Genomic DNA, 16,040 nt, shown 5'->3' with positions numbered 1-16,040 from the left:
TTTTGCTGTTGGGCAAGAGGGATTGCAGGTTTTGGTCTCCAATTACTGCTTTCTCATTAACTGATATTTTTACAGATACCTATAAAAACTTAACAATGAAAATTAATAAGAAGTGGAACTTTTCTCAATTAAAGAAAGGAAAGGGGCTGGGGGTGGGTTCAATTATAAAACCCTGTTTGTCTAACTGTTTTTCTTATGATTTCGGCAGAGGATGCTCAGCTGACTCCTATTTTACGTCTTGGAGCTGGAGCATGTGCTGGAATAATTGCCATGTCCGCAACTTACCCAATGGATATGGTTCGAGGCAGGATAACTGTACATGTACATCTTTACCTTCATTTTTCTTTTTACCAATTGCTTGGTTTGCAAATCACATAGAGAGAAGATATAACATTGGTTTTCTTCGTGTTCTTTGTGCTCTACTGCTCTTAATATTTATAGTATGCTTTTTGTTGTATTTGCAGACAGAGAAGTCCCCTTACCAATACAGAGGGATGTTCCATGCTTTGACAACTGTGCTTAGGGAAGAATGCCCACGTGCTTTATATAAGGGTTGGCTTCCTTCAGTCATTGGAGTTGTGAGTGATCTTTTCATTTTTACTTCTTTACAAAGTTGATGATTACAGTCATGATCATAATGGCAAATATGACAAACCTTAATATTGTGCTTGGGCAATTCATGCAACTGATATAATTAACTCCCTAAAGTTCCCCACCCCCTCCTCTCATGCTGTAGTGGCTGTAGTGCTGTTATTAGAATTAATGCTTTCTTATTTTAATTGTTTTCATGTTTTCCAGGTTCCATATTGTTGGTGGGTCCCCAACCAAGTGGGGTCCACAAGTTTTAAAAGAAAAAAATAAATAAAGAAAGTGGCATATAAGCCACGGAGGGAGAGAGAACGAGAGGCTTGGCTTTCTCATTTACAAAACAAAGAAAAATGGAACAGTGCGGCGTCGAAGAGGAGAAGAATTTGGGGGAAAAGGGCATACCAACCTTAATCACATTGACTTGGTAAACTTGCTCCATTTCTTATGAAATTTTAATATGTTATTCCTAGTGTAGAGATGAACATTATGATATAACTTGCTAGTTGTATTGCCTTCTCTTTTGCCTGATTTGAGATACCCACTTTGTGGAGGATTTATGTTGATTCCACCAGTTTTGGTGATGTATTTTGTTGATTGTTGAGATGCCCTAGTGTCACTAGGAAGACTGTTTGTGTACCCATTATTCTGATAGTGGAAGATTTTTCTGGACTAGGTCCCGTGGGTTTTTTGTCCCTCTTTTGGGAGTTTTTCCACGTTAAAATTCTGGTGTCTGATAATTTAATTTCTGCCATTATAATTGTTGCTTGGAGTATCTTTGGTATTGCCTATTTAATCGCACAGGTTGTGGAAAAATTATTTCTGGTGCTTCTGCTATTAGACACGTTCTTGTTTTAAACCTGTGTTGAGTTTTCCCAACAAAGTGGTATCCAGAGCTTTGGTTGTTTATTTCTGTGCTGATTAAATGGAGGAAAATACTCATGGACCGAATATGGTCAAATTGAATTCCCAAAATTATTCAATTTGGAAGACCCTCATGGAAGATATGATGTATAGTAAGAACTTGTATGATCTTGTGGAGGGAGATAAATCCAAAAGTACTAAATCTGATGCTGAATGGAAGAAGCTGAATCGGAAGGCAGTTGCTTTGATTAGGCAATGACTTGATCTTAGCGTGTATCCACATGTTAACACCGAAACGAACGCTGAGAAGATATGGATGAAATTGAAGGAGTTATATGAGAGAAAGAATGTGCAAAACAAAGCATTCTTGATTTGGAAGCTTGTCAATATGAAGTATGTTGAAGGTAAATCAATGCCGAAGCACTTGAGCATTTTTTAGGAGACGGTGAACCAACTGACAAATAATGAAATCACTTTGAATGATGAGTTGCAAGTCTTGTTGTTGTTGAGCTCTTTTCCTGATAGTTGGGAAGTTCTGGTTGTGACACTAACTAATTCAGCTCCAAAAAAAAAAGTTGACGTTAGCAATGGTTAAAGAGAGTATGTTGAATGAAGAAGCCAGAAGAAGAGAGCGAGGTTTGACTAATGCCTCTTCCTAGTCAGAAGCACTTGTTTCAGAGTCACGGAGGAGAAGTCAAAGTAGAAAACCTCACAGCTCTGACAGGTCAGAGAGTCGAAGCAAGTTAAGAGGAAAGTACAAGCCAAGAAAAGAGTTCATTTGTCACCATTGTGCCAAGCCAGGGCATATCAAGAGGTATTGTAGGTTCTTGAAAAGAGAACAATCAAGAGGAAGGAACGAAGAAAAAGGTAAAGATAGTGATAAAGAAACTGCTGCTATTGTTTATGAAGATGTTCTTATCACATATGATGAAAGTTATGTGAATCTTGTCTGTGATGATTCCACTTGGATTATAGACTTTGGTGCCTCATGTCATGTCACTCCAAAACGTGAATTTTTCACTTCCTATACTGCTGGAAATTTTAGCAAGATCAAATTGGGAGATAAAGGAGTGTGTGATATCATTGGTATGGGTGATTTGTGGCTTGAAACCAACATGGGATGCAAGTTGTAGTTGAAGAATGTTAGGCATGCACCAGATATACGGTTCAATCTCATTTCAGTGAAGGCATTGGATCAAGAGGGATATTGCACTTCTTTTGGTAGTGGAAAATGCAAGATTACCAAAGGGGCTCTCATTGTTGCTAGAGAAGACAATAGTCTCACTACTCTCTACCGGTTGCAAGCAAAGTTGTGCAAAGAAGATGTGAATGTAGCTAATGATTCCTCTTCTGATTTGTGGCATATACGTCTTGGTCACTTGAGCGAGAAATGACTAAGCGTCTTAGCCAAAAAGCACTCACTTCCCGTGAAAGGTACAACTTTAAATACTTGCACTCATTGTTTTGTTGGAAAGCATGCTAGAGTATCATTTCATAATTCTGGACCTCATAGGAGATCACATGTTCTAGATTTAGTTCACACTGATGTTTGCACTATAGATGCTAAAACACTAGGTGGTGCATCATATTTTGTTACTTTCATTGATGATTATTCTCGAAAAGTGTGAGCTTTTGTTTTGAAATCTAAAGACCAGGTGCTCGGAATTTTCAAACACTTTCATGCAAGTGTTGAAAGAAAAACAGGAAGGAAATTAAAATGTGTTCGAGCAGATAATGGTGGTGAATACAGGGGTCCATTTGAAGAGTATTGTAAAGGACATGGGATCAAGCTTGAGAAAATGGTTCCTAAGACTCCTCAACATAATGGAGTTGCTGAGAGAATGAATCGCACTATCAATGATAGAGTCAGGTGTATGCTCTCTCATGCAAAGTTGCCTAAATCCTTTTGGGGTGAAGCAATGAGGACTGCAGTAGATTTGATCAACCTTTCTTCTTCAGCTGTTCCACTAAATGGTGATGTTCCAGAGAAAGTTTGGAGAGGGAAAGATGTCTCCTATAGTCACTTGAGAGTGTTTGGCTGCAGAGCTTTTGTTTACATTCCAAGAGATGAAAGGTCTAAACTTGATGGAAAGTCAAAGCAGTGTATCTTCATGGGTTATGGTCACGAAGACTTTGGTTACAGATTGTGGGATCCGGTGAGCAAGAAGATAATTAGAAGCCGAGATGTGATTTTTCTTGAAGACCAAACTATGGAAGATCTTGAGAAGACAGATAAGCCAACAGTAACTGTTAGATGTTCTGCTGCTGATGAACCTGGTCCTTCCACTAGACCTCCTGTTGATGGGGGAGATGTACAAGTTGATAATGATGGTGATGATTTGCATGAACCTACACCTCAACCTGAGGTGCCAGATGTTGAAGTTTCACCTAAACCACCAGTTGAGCCTGAATTGAGAAGATCTACTAGAGAGCGTCATCCTTCTCAGAAATACTCTCTTCATGAGTATGTGATGAACACTGAGACTGGGGAGCCAGACAGCTACCAGGAAGCTATGTCTGATGAGCATAAGGAAGATTAGTTGAAGGCCATGCAAGAAAAAATGAAATCCTTGTATGAGAATCATACTTTTGAATTGGTGAAGTTGCCGAAGGGTAAGAGAGCATTCAAGAATAAATGGGTGTTCAAGTTGAAAGTGGATGAAAATGTCTCACGGCCAAGGTACAAAGCTCGATTGGTTGTGAAAGGTTTTAAGCAAAAGAAAGGTATTGATTTTGAGGAGATTTTCTCTCCAGTTGTGAAGATGTCCTCTATTTGAGTTGTGCTTGGATTAGCGGCTAGCTTGAATTTAGAGGTTGAGCAGCTTGATGTGAAGACTGCATTCCTTCACGGTGACATAGATAAAGAAATCTATATGGACAACCAGAGGGTTTCGAGGTTAAAGGAAAGGAGCACCTTGTATGCAAGTTGAAGAAGAGCTTATATGGGTTGAAGCAAGTGCCAAGGCAGTGGTACACGAAGTTTGATTCCTTCATAGAAGGTCATGGGTATAGTAAGACTTCTTCTGATCATTGTGTCTATGTTAAAAATTCTCTGATGGTGATTTTATAATTCTTTTGCTTTATGTTGATGACATGTTGATTGTTGGTCATGACACTAAGAAGATTGAAAGTCTTAAGAAAGACTTGAACATATCCTTTGCTATGAAGGATTTGGATCCTACAAAGAAAATTCTTGGCATGAGTATCACTCGTGACAGGAAGAATGGAAAAAAATTGTGGTTGTCGCAGCAGAAGTACATTGAGAATGTTTTAGAGAGGTTTAGCATGAGTAGTTCCAAACCTGTTAGTACTCTACTTACTAGTCATTTCAAGCTGAGTTCGCAGCAATGTCCTACAAGTGAGAAAGAGAAAGCAGAAATGAAGAAGATTCCATATGCATCTGCAGTTGGCAGTTTGATGTATACTATGGTTTGCACCATGCTGGATATTGCTCATGTTGTTGGAGTTGTTAGTCGGTTCTCTCTAATCCTGGCAAGCAGTGAAGTGGATTCTCAGATACCTTAATGGTACTTCCAAAGTTTGTTTATGCTTTGGGAGTGTCCAACCTGTGTTGGATGGTTACACAGATGCAGATATGACTGGGGATCTTGATTCAAGGAAGTCTACTTCTGGTTATATGATGACTTTTGTAGGGGGAGCTGTGTCATGGCAATCTCGACTTCAAAAATGTGTTGCTTTGTCTACTACAGAGGCAGAATACATTGCTGTTGTTGAAGCTTCTAAGGAACTCTTGTGGATGAAGAAAATTCTACAAGAGTTAGGCATCAATCAAGAGAAGTTTGTGTTATTCTGTGACAGTCAGAGTGCTAGCCATCTCAACAAGAATCCGACGTTTCATTCCAGATCGAAGCACATAGAGATGAGGTATCATTGGATACGTCAAGCGCTTGAGATGAAGTCATATGCACTTGAAAAGATCAATACTGATGATAATGGTTCAGATATGATGACTAAGAGTTTACCTGCAGTGAAGTTTGATTACTGCAAAGAGAAGGTGGACTTAGTAGAGCAGCCTATCCCCACTTGAGTTGGTGAGGGGAGATTTGTTGGTGGATCCCCAACCAAGTGGGACCCACAAGTTTTAAAAGAAAAAAAAAATAAACAAAGAAAGTGGCATATAAGCCACGGAGGGAGAGAGAACGAGAGGCTTGGCTCTCTCATTTACAAAACAAAGAAAAAAGGAATAGTGCGGCGTCGAAGAGGAGAAGAATTTGGGGGAAAAGGGCATGCCAACCTTGATCATATTGACTTGGTAAACTTGCTCCATTTCTTATAAAATTTTAGTATGTTATTCCTGGTGTAGAGATGAACATTAGGATATAACTTACTAGTTGTATTGCCTTCTCTTTTGCCTAATTTGAGATACCCACTTTGTGGAGGGTTTATGTTGATTTCACCAGTTTTGGTGATGTATTTTGTTGATTGTTGAGATGCCCTAGTGTCACTAGGAAGACTGTTTGTGTACCCATTATTCTGATAGTGGAAGATTTTTCTAGACTAGGTCCCGTAGATTTTTTGCCCCTCTTTTGGGGGTTTTCCCATGTTAAAATTCTAGTGTCTGATAATTTAATTTCTGTCATTATAATTGTTGCTTGGAGTATCTTTGATATTACCTATTTAATCGCACAGGTTGTGAAAAAATTATTTCTGGTGCTTCCGCTGTTAGACAGGTTCTTGTTTTAAACCTGTGTTGAGTTTTCCCAACACATATGTAGGTCTAAACTTTGCTGTTTGAGTCTTTGAAAGATTGGTTAGTTAAATCCAATCCATTTGGTCTAGTGCAAGATTTTGAGTTGAGTGTGACAACTCGCCTGGCATGTGGTGCTGCAGCTGGAACTGTTGGGCAAACTGTTGCTTATCCCCTTGATGTCATTCGTCGACGAATGCAGATGGTGGGGTGGAACCATGCTGCCTCTGTTGTAGCAGGCGATGGAAGGATAAAGGCCCCACTTGAATATACTAGCATGGTTGATGCATTTAGGAAAACTGTTCGGTATGAAGGAGTTGGTGCATTATACAAGGGTCTGGTGCCCAATTTTGTAAATGTAAATCTTTATGTTAATATGCTCATGAATCATCTAGTTTTGCAAAATCTGGTTGCTATATCCAACTTGATTGTAGATTTACTTTGTGCTGCTCACTTTGTCACATGATGACTTGGTGTCAGTTGTGTGATTAGCCCATCATTTGTTGGTGTTTCCCCACTAGTTAATACTTCAAACTTAACAAGCTTCTACCCAGTTGCATTGTCTCTACTTATCTGAAGTTTCTGTGGTCTGATTCAAGAAATGATATGTTGGCCTTGGATTTTCCACCCTTGTCTACTCACTAGTGCTGTCCTATTTTGAAGAGTCATGAGTTATTTATAACTAATTTGGGTTGCAGTCCGTAGCCACACAAATCAATGAACAAGTGCATAGCAGCCTCTTTGTAGGATGTGATAAACTGAAGAAATTGTAATATTTCGATTTGTTTAATGCCTTACTAGATGGTTGGTGCTTATGGATGATCTCAATTCTCATTTACACTAGCCAATTTTCGAAGGCCTTAATTTTCCCATGTTGCTAAAACCATTCTTCAACTCTATATTGCAGGTCGTCCCATCCATAGCAATTGCATTTGTAACAAATGAGGTGGTGAAGGACGTTTTAGGAGTGGAGTTCAGAATATCAGACTGAAGGATATATCAGTTTGCCTGTTTGGGGGTTTTTGGTAGGCAAGGGGATGCAGAGATGGCAAATTAGGGCTATTTTCTTGTTTTTCATCTCTCTATAAATGAATTCCCTTGTTTCCTATTTGTATTTCCTTGGGAACATCCTGTAGCATTAGCTTCTTATTCATCTTCTCTGGCAATAACTGTTGTGGAAAAACAATACAACGACTGAACGACATATGTGCTTGGCTTTTTCTGCACGAGTGAAGAAAGCATTTTTACTGCTGGAGTTTCGCTCCTCCATAGCTCTCCAGAGTGTATTCATTATTATGACTTGCTTTCTCGTGCGAATTTTTAAGCTGCCAGACTTGCACAAACAATAACCCTGGCTTTTTTTTTTTTTTCTTTTTACTTCATGTTTGCTTTTAAAATAACGTGATATTAGTTTGCTTTTATTAGTAGTTGATTGCAATTGGTGCTTTTTGTTATATTTCTGTAAGTAATCGTCTTGATTCCTCTTTTTGCTCATTCAATATACAAATGGTCCAGGTTTGTTAACTGATTGGGTGGAAGAGTGTTCGAAATGTAAGCTGAATTCTTCCTTCATCGAATTATTGGTTCTAGTGGAAGAAATCTATATACTGCCTTTTGAATCTAAATTGTGGCAATTATTTGTATAGGAGTGGCTATATATGCCTAGAACATGATAGAATATATCCTATGTTTACAATACCAATTGTTGGGATCAAAACCGATTACTATGTTCCAGTACAAATTTTTGTTACTTTGAATTCAGTATAAATGTATAATGAACGGCTTATCTGATTCTAGGACTTGCGTAACATATTATTACCGTGTATTTGAATGAACTTGGTTTTCATTCAAAGATAATTTATAGTTGTTATAAACCCAACATAGTTTTTACCTTTTACATTTTAGCCAAAAATAACAGAATTAAAACGGTAAGAAGCAGTCTAAGAGAGACTTCTTGTGTGCACAAGAAATGGCATCTGGAAAACAATGCAAGGAGATTGCCATAGCCTAGGTACAAGACTTCCCTATCTCCTTCATCCATTTTGTGATCAATGGCTTCTAAAACAGAAGGTGTTGGTGTTCCCGTAAGAATATGTACGAAAGCACTGGCAAAAGTTTTGCGAACGGTTCTCTGTAATCGTTGATTTAACTTGTGTAATTGTAATCCACGCCCACGTACAAGTAGAACGATACTTTTCTTCACATTTTTCTTCCATGCCTGAATAAAAGATAACAAACATGCCTAGTCTTTGACGTGAATGACTTGATGCTACAATTTCTACGTGTTATAGTATTGAGTTTCCATTTTATTAAATCCCCATAATCCTAGACAAATAATTAGCTTCCTTATTATAATACTCTCATTTTTTAGTATATATATTTGGATATTTCATATTCAGATATATTAATTAATAGAAAGGGTGAGAATGGCAGGTACCTGGAATCTCTAATGGTAGTTTGAAATCTTGATGGAAAGGATCTCCTGCCAAGCTTAGGATCATTTCTCTTGTCTTGTATTCTTGATAGGGTGCATGCCTTGGCCACAGGAACCTGCTCCTTTTCCCTTCTGATGTGGGTGCTCTCCTTATCTTCGTCTTCTTCTCCTTCTCCTTCTTCAATGCACTCATCGGTTGAAATGTATATTAAGGAAAGGAATACAAGCAGCATGTTCAGATCCGCAAGGGACGTGTTTGGCTGCTGCTGCGTTTGTGTTTGTGAATGTGAATGTAAATGTAAATGGAACTCTCCATCTTTCTCTTCTTCCAACCCATAATCTCCCCCGGTAATCACTCTTTCTTTCTCTGCCTCTCCCATGTTTACAAATTTGTTTTACTATATGCAATTATTATTACTTATTATTGTAACGCGTGCTTTATAACGTTCATGCTTAATTCAAACTTGTTTTCTTTTGGAATAAACAGGTCATGATACAACAATGCATGCCCACCAAAAGGCAGATCCTAAATTGAGTTACAAGAAATATGGATAAATTTCTTTCTCAAATCCATGGTTCCGATTTTATATTCTCCTATTTCAGAATGAGAGGTACTTATCAATCACTTCCTTTGGTTCATAATAATCCAACACAAACGAGGGGGAAAACGGGGCAACAAAACAGCTAAACTACTCGATTTTTTATTTTTATATTAATACTTTTGGTTATATTATATTAGATTAATTTATTTTTGGTCACCAAAAAAAGATTAATTTATTTTTGGTGTTTTTTTATTTTCCAATTTAAAAGAATATATTTTTTTAACTTTCAAATAAAAATTAATTTTATCTTTCTAAAATATTAATTTTTTACCATAAATAATTATTCAATTATTTTTTTAATCACATCTAGATAAATTACTTTTTATCACATTACTTTCATTCTAAGTAGATTTATCTCTTTAGTTTAAGTCTTAAATATTTTTACTCATCATATAAATGATCTCTTTCTGTCTCTAATGTGCCAAACTTATTTAATATTTCATTTAATTAAATTTTATTTTTAACTTTAAAATAAATTTTAATTTTATTCTTTAACAATATCAATTTTTATAATAGATAATTATTCAATTTTTTTAATCACATTTAAGTAAATTATTTTTGCTCACATTACTTTCATTCTAAGTACATTTTATTTTTAATTTTACTCTTAAAGATTTTTACTCGTCATAAAATACTTGTAGAATGATTAGTAGATAAATTTTTGAAAAAGAAAAAAAAATGTTACATGTACAATAAAATATAAATTGTATCTTTTTGTCTCTAATGTACCAAACTTCTTTAATGTTTAATTTAATTAAACTTTATTTTTATTTTAAAATAAATTTAATTTTATCATTCAATAATATCAATTTTTATGGTAAATAATTATTCAATTAATTTTTGGTTTAATTATTTTATTGGTCCTATAGTTTTACCAAATTTTTAATTAGGTCTTTATACTTTTTTTTTCAATTGGGTCTTTATATCATATTAAATTTTGTAACTAAGTCCCTATTGTGACAAAAAAGCTGGAATTAATGGAATATTCTATTAAACTATACAAAATATTCAATCAAGTGTTAGGCATATTCGTTTTGTTTAACGGAATATTCTTCTAATTTCAATATTTCTGTAACGGTAGGAATTTAATTTCAAAATCTAATATGGTACAGGGATTCAATTTGAAAGAAAAAAAATATAAGGACCTAATTAAAAATTCAGTAAAACTATAAGGACTAATAGAGTAATTAAACTTTAATTTTTTTAATCACATCTAAGTAAATTATTCTTAATTGCATTATGTTTATTCTAAATAAATTAATTTTACTCTTTATCACATCACTTTCATTCTAAGTAAATTTATTTTTTATTAACAGTAAAATTAAAAAATAAATTGAATAATTATCTATCGTAAAAAAATTGATATTATTAAAGAATAAAATTAAAATTTATTTCAAAATTAATAATAAAATTTAATTAAATCAAATATTAAAAAAGTTCGATATATTAGAAACAAAAAAATAATATTTATATTTTATTGTATATGTATCATAGTTTTTTTTCAAAAAGTTTATCTATTAGCCATTCAACAAGCATGAGTAAAAATCTTGAATTTCTAATACAATTTATTCTGTTAAAATTTATTATCATTTTATTTAATTTGGTAATTCTTCTAAGAATAATGTATTATTTTTGTCCTAATATTTTCATCCTATTTAAATTTCTAACATTCCAAAATTGTCTCAATGTTATCCTAACGTAAATTTTGTTAACAGATCACTATAATATTGAGACAATGTAAAATGCTAAAAACTTAAATATAATTTAAATATTTGGGATAACTTTAGAAGTTATTCTTTTTTTGGGACAAAAATAATACTTTATTTTTATTTTAGGGTAAAGTATTATTTTGGCTCTCAATGTTTGGACTGAATCCTAATTTAGTCCCTACTATTTTAAACATACTATTTTAGTCCCAAAATCTTTCAAATGTGCTATTTCAATCCCAAAAAAGTTTTAAGCAGATTCAATGTTATCCTACCATTAAATTTGACACAAACAATTTCTCATATTGAAGATGTAAAACCCGGTTAATTAATGACTAATTAGCCCATAAATGAGAATTTATTCTAAAAAGCCAAAAATGTTATTTTTATGGCTTAATATAATAGAGGAGATCAAAACGGGAATTTCGATACCAATTTTATAGAAATCGGCCCAAGATTAGACTGAACGGGCCAAACCAGGCCAACCGGATCCATATTGGGCCCTTGGCCCAACCAAACTAAACCTAAAACCCTAAAAACAGCACTCTCTCTCATCTTCCAAAGTTTTAACTCTCATTTGATCTTCAAATCACCATAACTTTTGATCCGGAGCTCCGATTGCCGCACCATTTGCGGCAACGCGTTCACCGCGACGAGCTCTACAAAATCCACTACTTTGTTCTTGAGGTAAGCCACAATTTTAGTTTAGTTGCTCAGCCCTTAAATTTGAGTTTAATGAGAAAAAGTGTTGAGATTTTGGGCTCTTTGATGTTATAGGACCCAACTAGCTTGAAGGAGAGGCTTAATCTTGTCTCCTTGGTCCTTAGGTGTGGTAAGTTTCTCAACTCTAATAGAATTTGTTGGTTTATGATATTTGGGTATTGAGTTGTTGTTTGGGTGTGATAATTGTGGCTTAGGTAGTGTGTATGTGAATATTGAAGCTTGATTGAAGTCTTGGAGAGTTTGGAATAAACTCTTGTGTGCTAAAAATCTGTTCTTGGAAGTGTTGAAGCTTTGAGAGCTTGTGAAAAAGGTGATTTGGAGGTGTTCTGGGTTAAGCGGAAAAACGACTAAGGTATGGTCTCGGTTTCCTGTATCTAAAATGTAATGTGGTGTGAAAACTTAGGCTAGAGGCCCTAAGATAGGATTTGAATGGCTGATGTTGTGGAATGGTTGAGATAAATTATGTGGTTATGTAGGTGATTAATGAATATTGATGTTTTGATGGGCTAATGCATGAGAGATATGCATGTCTTGATATATGTTTAATGATTGATTGAGGTTGAATTGCGGGTGAAGCCATATTGAGGGTGAGGATGATATTAATTGTGTGTATTGATAGTTGATTGGAAATGGTATTGTTGGAAATTGGGATGAGAAAATATGTATATTATGATATTGTGTTTGAAGTTGAGTTACTTGGTTGAGATTGGTTAAAATGATAGATTGGTGGGTTATGATTTGATAAAAATGTCAATGTATGAGTTGAGGAGGCTTGAGGTTGATTTTTGGTATGTTTTGGTTGATTTTAAAAAGGGATGGAATTGGTTTGTTTTGAAAATGGCACCTTGTGGTTTTATATGAAAATATGGTTTTTGGGCATACTTTGATGGAGCATAACTTGGACTCCAGATTCCCGTTTTGTACAAAACTTATTTAGAAATGAAATTGGATCTGGGATGTTTATGTCGTTCAAAGAACGGGTAAAAAATAATTTGAAACGGAGAAGTTATCCCCGTCGGAAGATTGGGGTTTGAAATTGTGAATTTTGCAGCTTTTTAACTTAGTAAAATTTTTGGCAGAACGCACACCCACGCGTATGCGTGGCCAACGCGCATGCGTCGTTTTCAAATATTCGCCATCCACGCGTGCGCCTAGCCGACGCATACGCGTCCATGGGCTAAATCAGTTGCCCAGCTAAAATTCCCGAGAGTTGTGCTGGTTTTGTGCCTGGGGCACAAAACGCACCCACGCATACGCGTGGCTGACAGGCAGGCGTCGCTTGGCTTTTCTCCCATCCACGCGTGCGCGTAGGGAACGCGTACGCATCACTATATCTTGTTGCCTTCCACGTGTGCGCGTGGGCGACGCGCACGCGTGACCATGTTTTCATCCCAAAGTTGATTTTTGAGTTTTCAAAGCCAAATTTTAAACTTCTAAACCTCCGATCTCACCCCTTATATCTTAAATCATTATGATAAGCCTAGCAATGGGAAGAAGCTAGGAAACGTGGTAGCTTGTGAATGAAGAAAGGGGATAATTAGCGATCAATGATGATCAAAGATGATTGTATGAGATACGGAGGATGGTGGTGGAAGTGCTTTATTTGCCATGAGCCGAAGGGCCGTGATTGTTAATAAATTGGCTAGTTATGGATTGTATTATGGGCCGAAAGGCTGAGATATGGCCGAGTTATGGCTGAGCTATTATTGAATTATGGCCAAGTATGATTGCATATATGCGTATTGAATAAAATGTGAATGTTGCATTTCCACTATCTGAGGTACGAGTTTCCCTGGAAGAAAGCAGTGGCTAGCCACCATGTGCTCCAGGTGGAGACTCGATACTCTGCTGACCCTATGTCGTAAGTGTGGCCGGACACTGTAAAAGTTCCGGATGAGCTCGCCCCCGTGAATATACACCAGTGAGGGTGTTGGATATGAATTGTGGTTTATGATTGAGTATAACTCGAGTTGGGGATGCACGACAGAGGGACAGTCCAATGGTTAGCTACCAGGACTTGTTGGGTTGGCTTTATAACCGACAGATGAGACTCATCAGCCATTAGGACAGGCATTCATCATATGCATATTATGTGAATTGTTTGGAATTACCTAATTGACTGCATATTACCTGCTAATTGTCTAAATGTCGTATATGCTTCCTATTTGTATATCTCCTTGTCTGATATAATTGCGTTTGCCATATTATATTGCTGGTGGTGGTTGGGAGGTCTGCAGGAATTGGAAAGAGGAATGTTAGTTAGACTGAAGATCTTTAGTCAGTTGCCATTCATGGTTTAGTCTGTTTATAAGCTTTGATTATCTGTTAGAATTTCTAGGATTGCCTTCGGCTTTCCCAGGACATTACATGTTAGATATGTGGGTACTGTTACTATACTGAGAACCTCCGGTTCTCACCCATGCGAATTTTGTGGTTTTCAGATGCAGGTTTTGAGGCTACTCGCTGAGGCATGCTGGAGACTTCTGGATTAGCGAAGATCCTTGTTTTCTTGGGACTTTAATTTGGTTTATGTAGATAGTTACTATCTCCACTAAATAAATGTATATATATACTATTTGACTCCTCTTAGAGGTTTTTTTGGAGAACAGGTTTTGTTAGCGTGTCCTTGGGGTTTTTCCTTGGGTTTCTTACTCTATGTTTATATTTATATAAGTATAATTTTATGCTCGGACCGGTTATCTTTATAAACCGGGTCTTGAGTTTTGTTATTCGTATCTTTGGCACTCGTTTGTTTATGGATTCGAGTTAGTTCATCCTTTATCTGTTTCGTTACGTTATCGATCGGAGTGTTACGCTTTTCTATTTTATGGTTTTGTTTTACCACTTTTTATTCAAAGGCTCCTCGTTATAAACATTTTTCACACTACTATATGTACTACATTTTATTTCTAGAGGTCGTAATACCTCGCCACCTCTGTCTTATGACTTAAGCATAAGGCTCTATGTGGTAGGGTGTTACAGAAGAGCTAATAACATTCGATTTCAATATGCAAGTTAAATCGATAAACCAACGATCTCTAACATAAAAGTTAAGTAAAGTATTGTTTCTGTCCCTAACGTTTCGGGTAAGTTCCAAAGTTGTCCCTAATGTTTAAATCGTCCTATTTAAGTACTTAATGTTTCGAAATTGGCTCAATGTTATCTTGTCGTTAGGGATCCGTTAACAGAATTGACGGCGGGATAACATTGAGACGATTTTAAAACCTTAGGGATTTAAATAGGACAAAAACCTTGTGGACAAAAACGATACATAAAAATAAATTTTAATTTTATCCTTTAATAATATCAATTTTTTACTGTATATAGTTATTCAATTATTTTTTAATCACATCTAAGTAAATTACATTTAATCACATTACTTTTATTCTAAATAAATTTATTTTTTTTATAATTTTATTCTTAAAGATTTTTAGTCATCATCAAATATTTGTAGAATGACTAGTACATAAACTTATAAAAAAAATGATACATATACAATAAAGCATAAATTGTACATTTAATCTCTAATGTATCAAAATTCTTTAATATTTAATTTAGTTAAAATTTATTTTTAATTTTATTCTTCAATAATATCAAATTTTTACAGTAAATAATTATTTAATTATTTTTTTAACTTTATTTTTAATCACATTATTTTTCTAAGTGAATTTATTTTTTATTAAGAGTAAAATGAAAAAATAAATTAAGTAATTATTTGTCCTAAAAATATTAAAATTATTAAAATTATTATCTCACACGTTTTACATATATTATATAGTTAAATAAGATAAAGTTTAATTTATATAATATTTTATTAAATTTAAAATTGACAATTTGATCAATATTTTATCGGTTGAATTAAATCTATTACTTCAATATTTTTCACCAAATGTAAGAGGTATGTAATTTATAACATTACAATACAATATAGCAATTGATGCGTGCAACTGAATCATAATAATTACACGATGTAATTTAATTAGTTGTTATTATTACCATAATTATTTTTCCGAATTTATTAAAAATTAAAATTATTAAAATTATTTAATTTTACTCTTAATAAAAAATAAATTCACTTAAAAATTAATATGATTAAGAATAAAATTAAAAAATAATTAAATAATTATCTACCATAAAAATTTGATATTATTAAAGAATAAAATAAAAAACAAACTAAATTGAACAATAAAGAATTTTCATAGAGACAAAAGGTACAATTTATATTTTATTGTATATATATCATTTTTTCTTTTTCACAAGTTTATATACTAATCATTTTATAAATATTTCATGATAACTAAAAATATTTAAGAGTAAAATTATAACAAAATTAATTTTTTTAGAATGAAAGTAATGTGATCAAGTGTAATTTATTTAGATATGATTAAAAAATAATTGAATACTATGTATAGTAAAAA

General features: G+C 34.5%; 1 protein-coding gene across 2 annotated transcripts in view; it reads left to right on the top strand.

Annotated features, from left to right (window-relative positions):
- Nucleotides 1–7,608, top strand: part of LOC107639437 (mitochondrial adenine nucleotide transporter ADNT1-like) — a 34,665-nt gene extending 27,057 nt beyond the window's left edge. For both annotated transcript variants that reach the window (XM_088484221.1, XM_088484220.1), the window contains 4 exons: nt 209–321; nt 465–582; nt 6,301–6,515; nt 7,065–7,608. In XM_088484221.1, the coding sequence (XP_088340347.1) occupies nt 209–321; nt 465–582; nt 6,301–6,515; nt 7,065–7,148 (530 nt within the window). In that variant the 3' untranslated portion in view covers nt 7,149–7,608. The remainder of the gene's footprint in view (nt 1–208; nt 322–464; nt 583–6,300; nt 6,516–7,064) is intronic.
- The last annotated feature ends 8,432 nt before the right edge of the window (nt 7,609–16,040 follow it).

The sequence above is a fragment of the Arachis ipaensis genome, chromosome B4 (assembly GCF_059453495.1).
Source record: "Arachis ipaensis isolate K30076 ecotype BB chromosome B4, ASM5945349v1, whole genome shotgun sequence".
Lineage (NCBI taxonomy): Eukaryota > Viridiplantae > Streptophyta > Magnoliopsida > Fabales > Fabaceae > Arachis > Arachis ipaensis.
The sequence above is the reverse complement of the archived record's forward strand: the minus strand, read 5'-3'. Positions and strand labels throughout refer to the sequence as shown.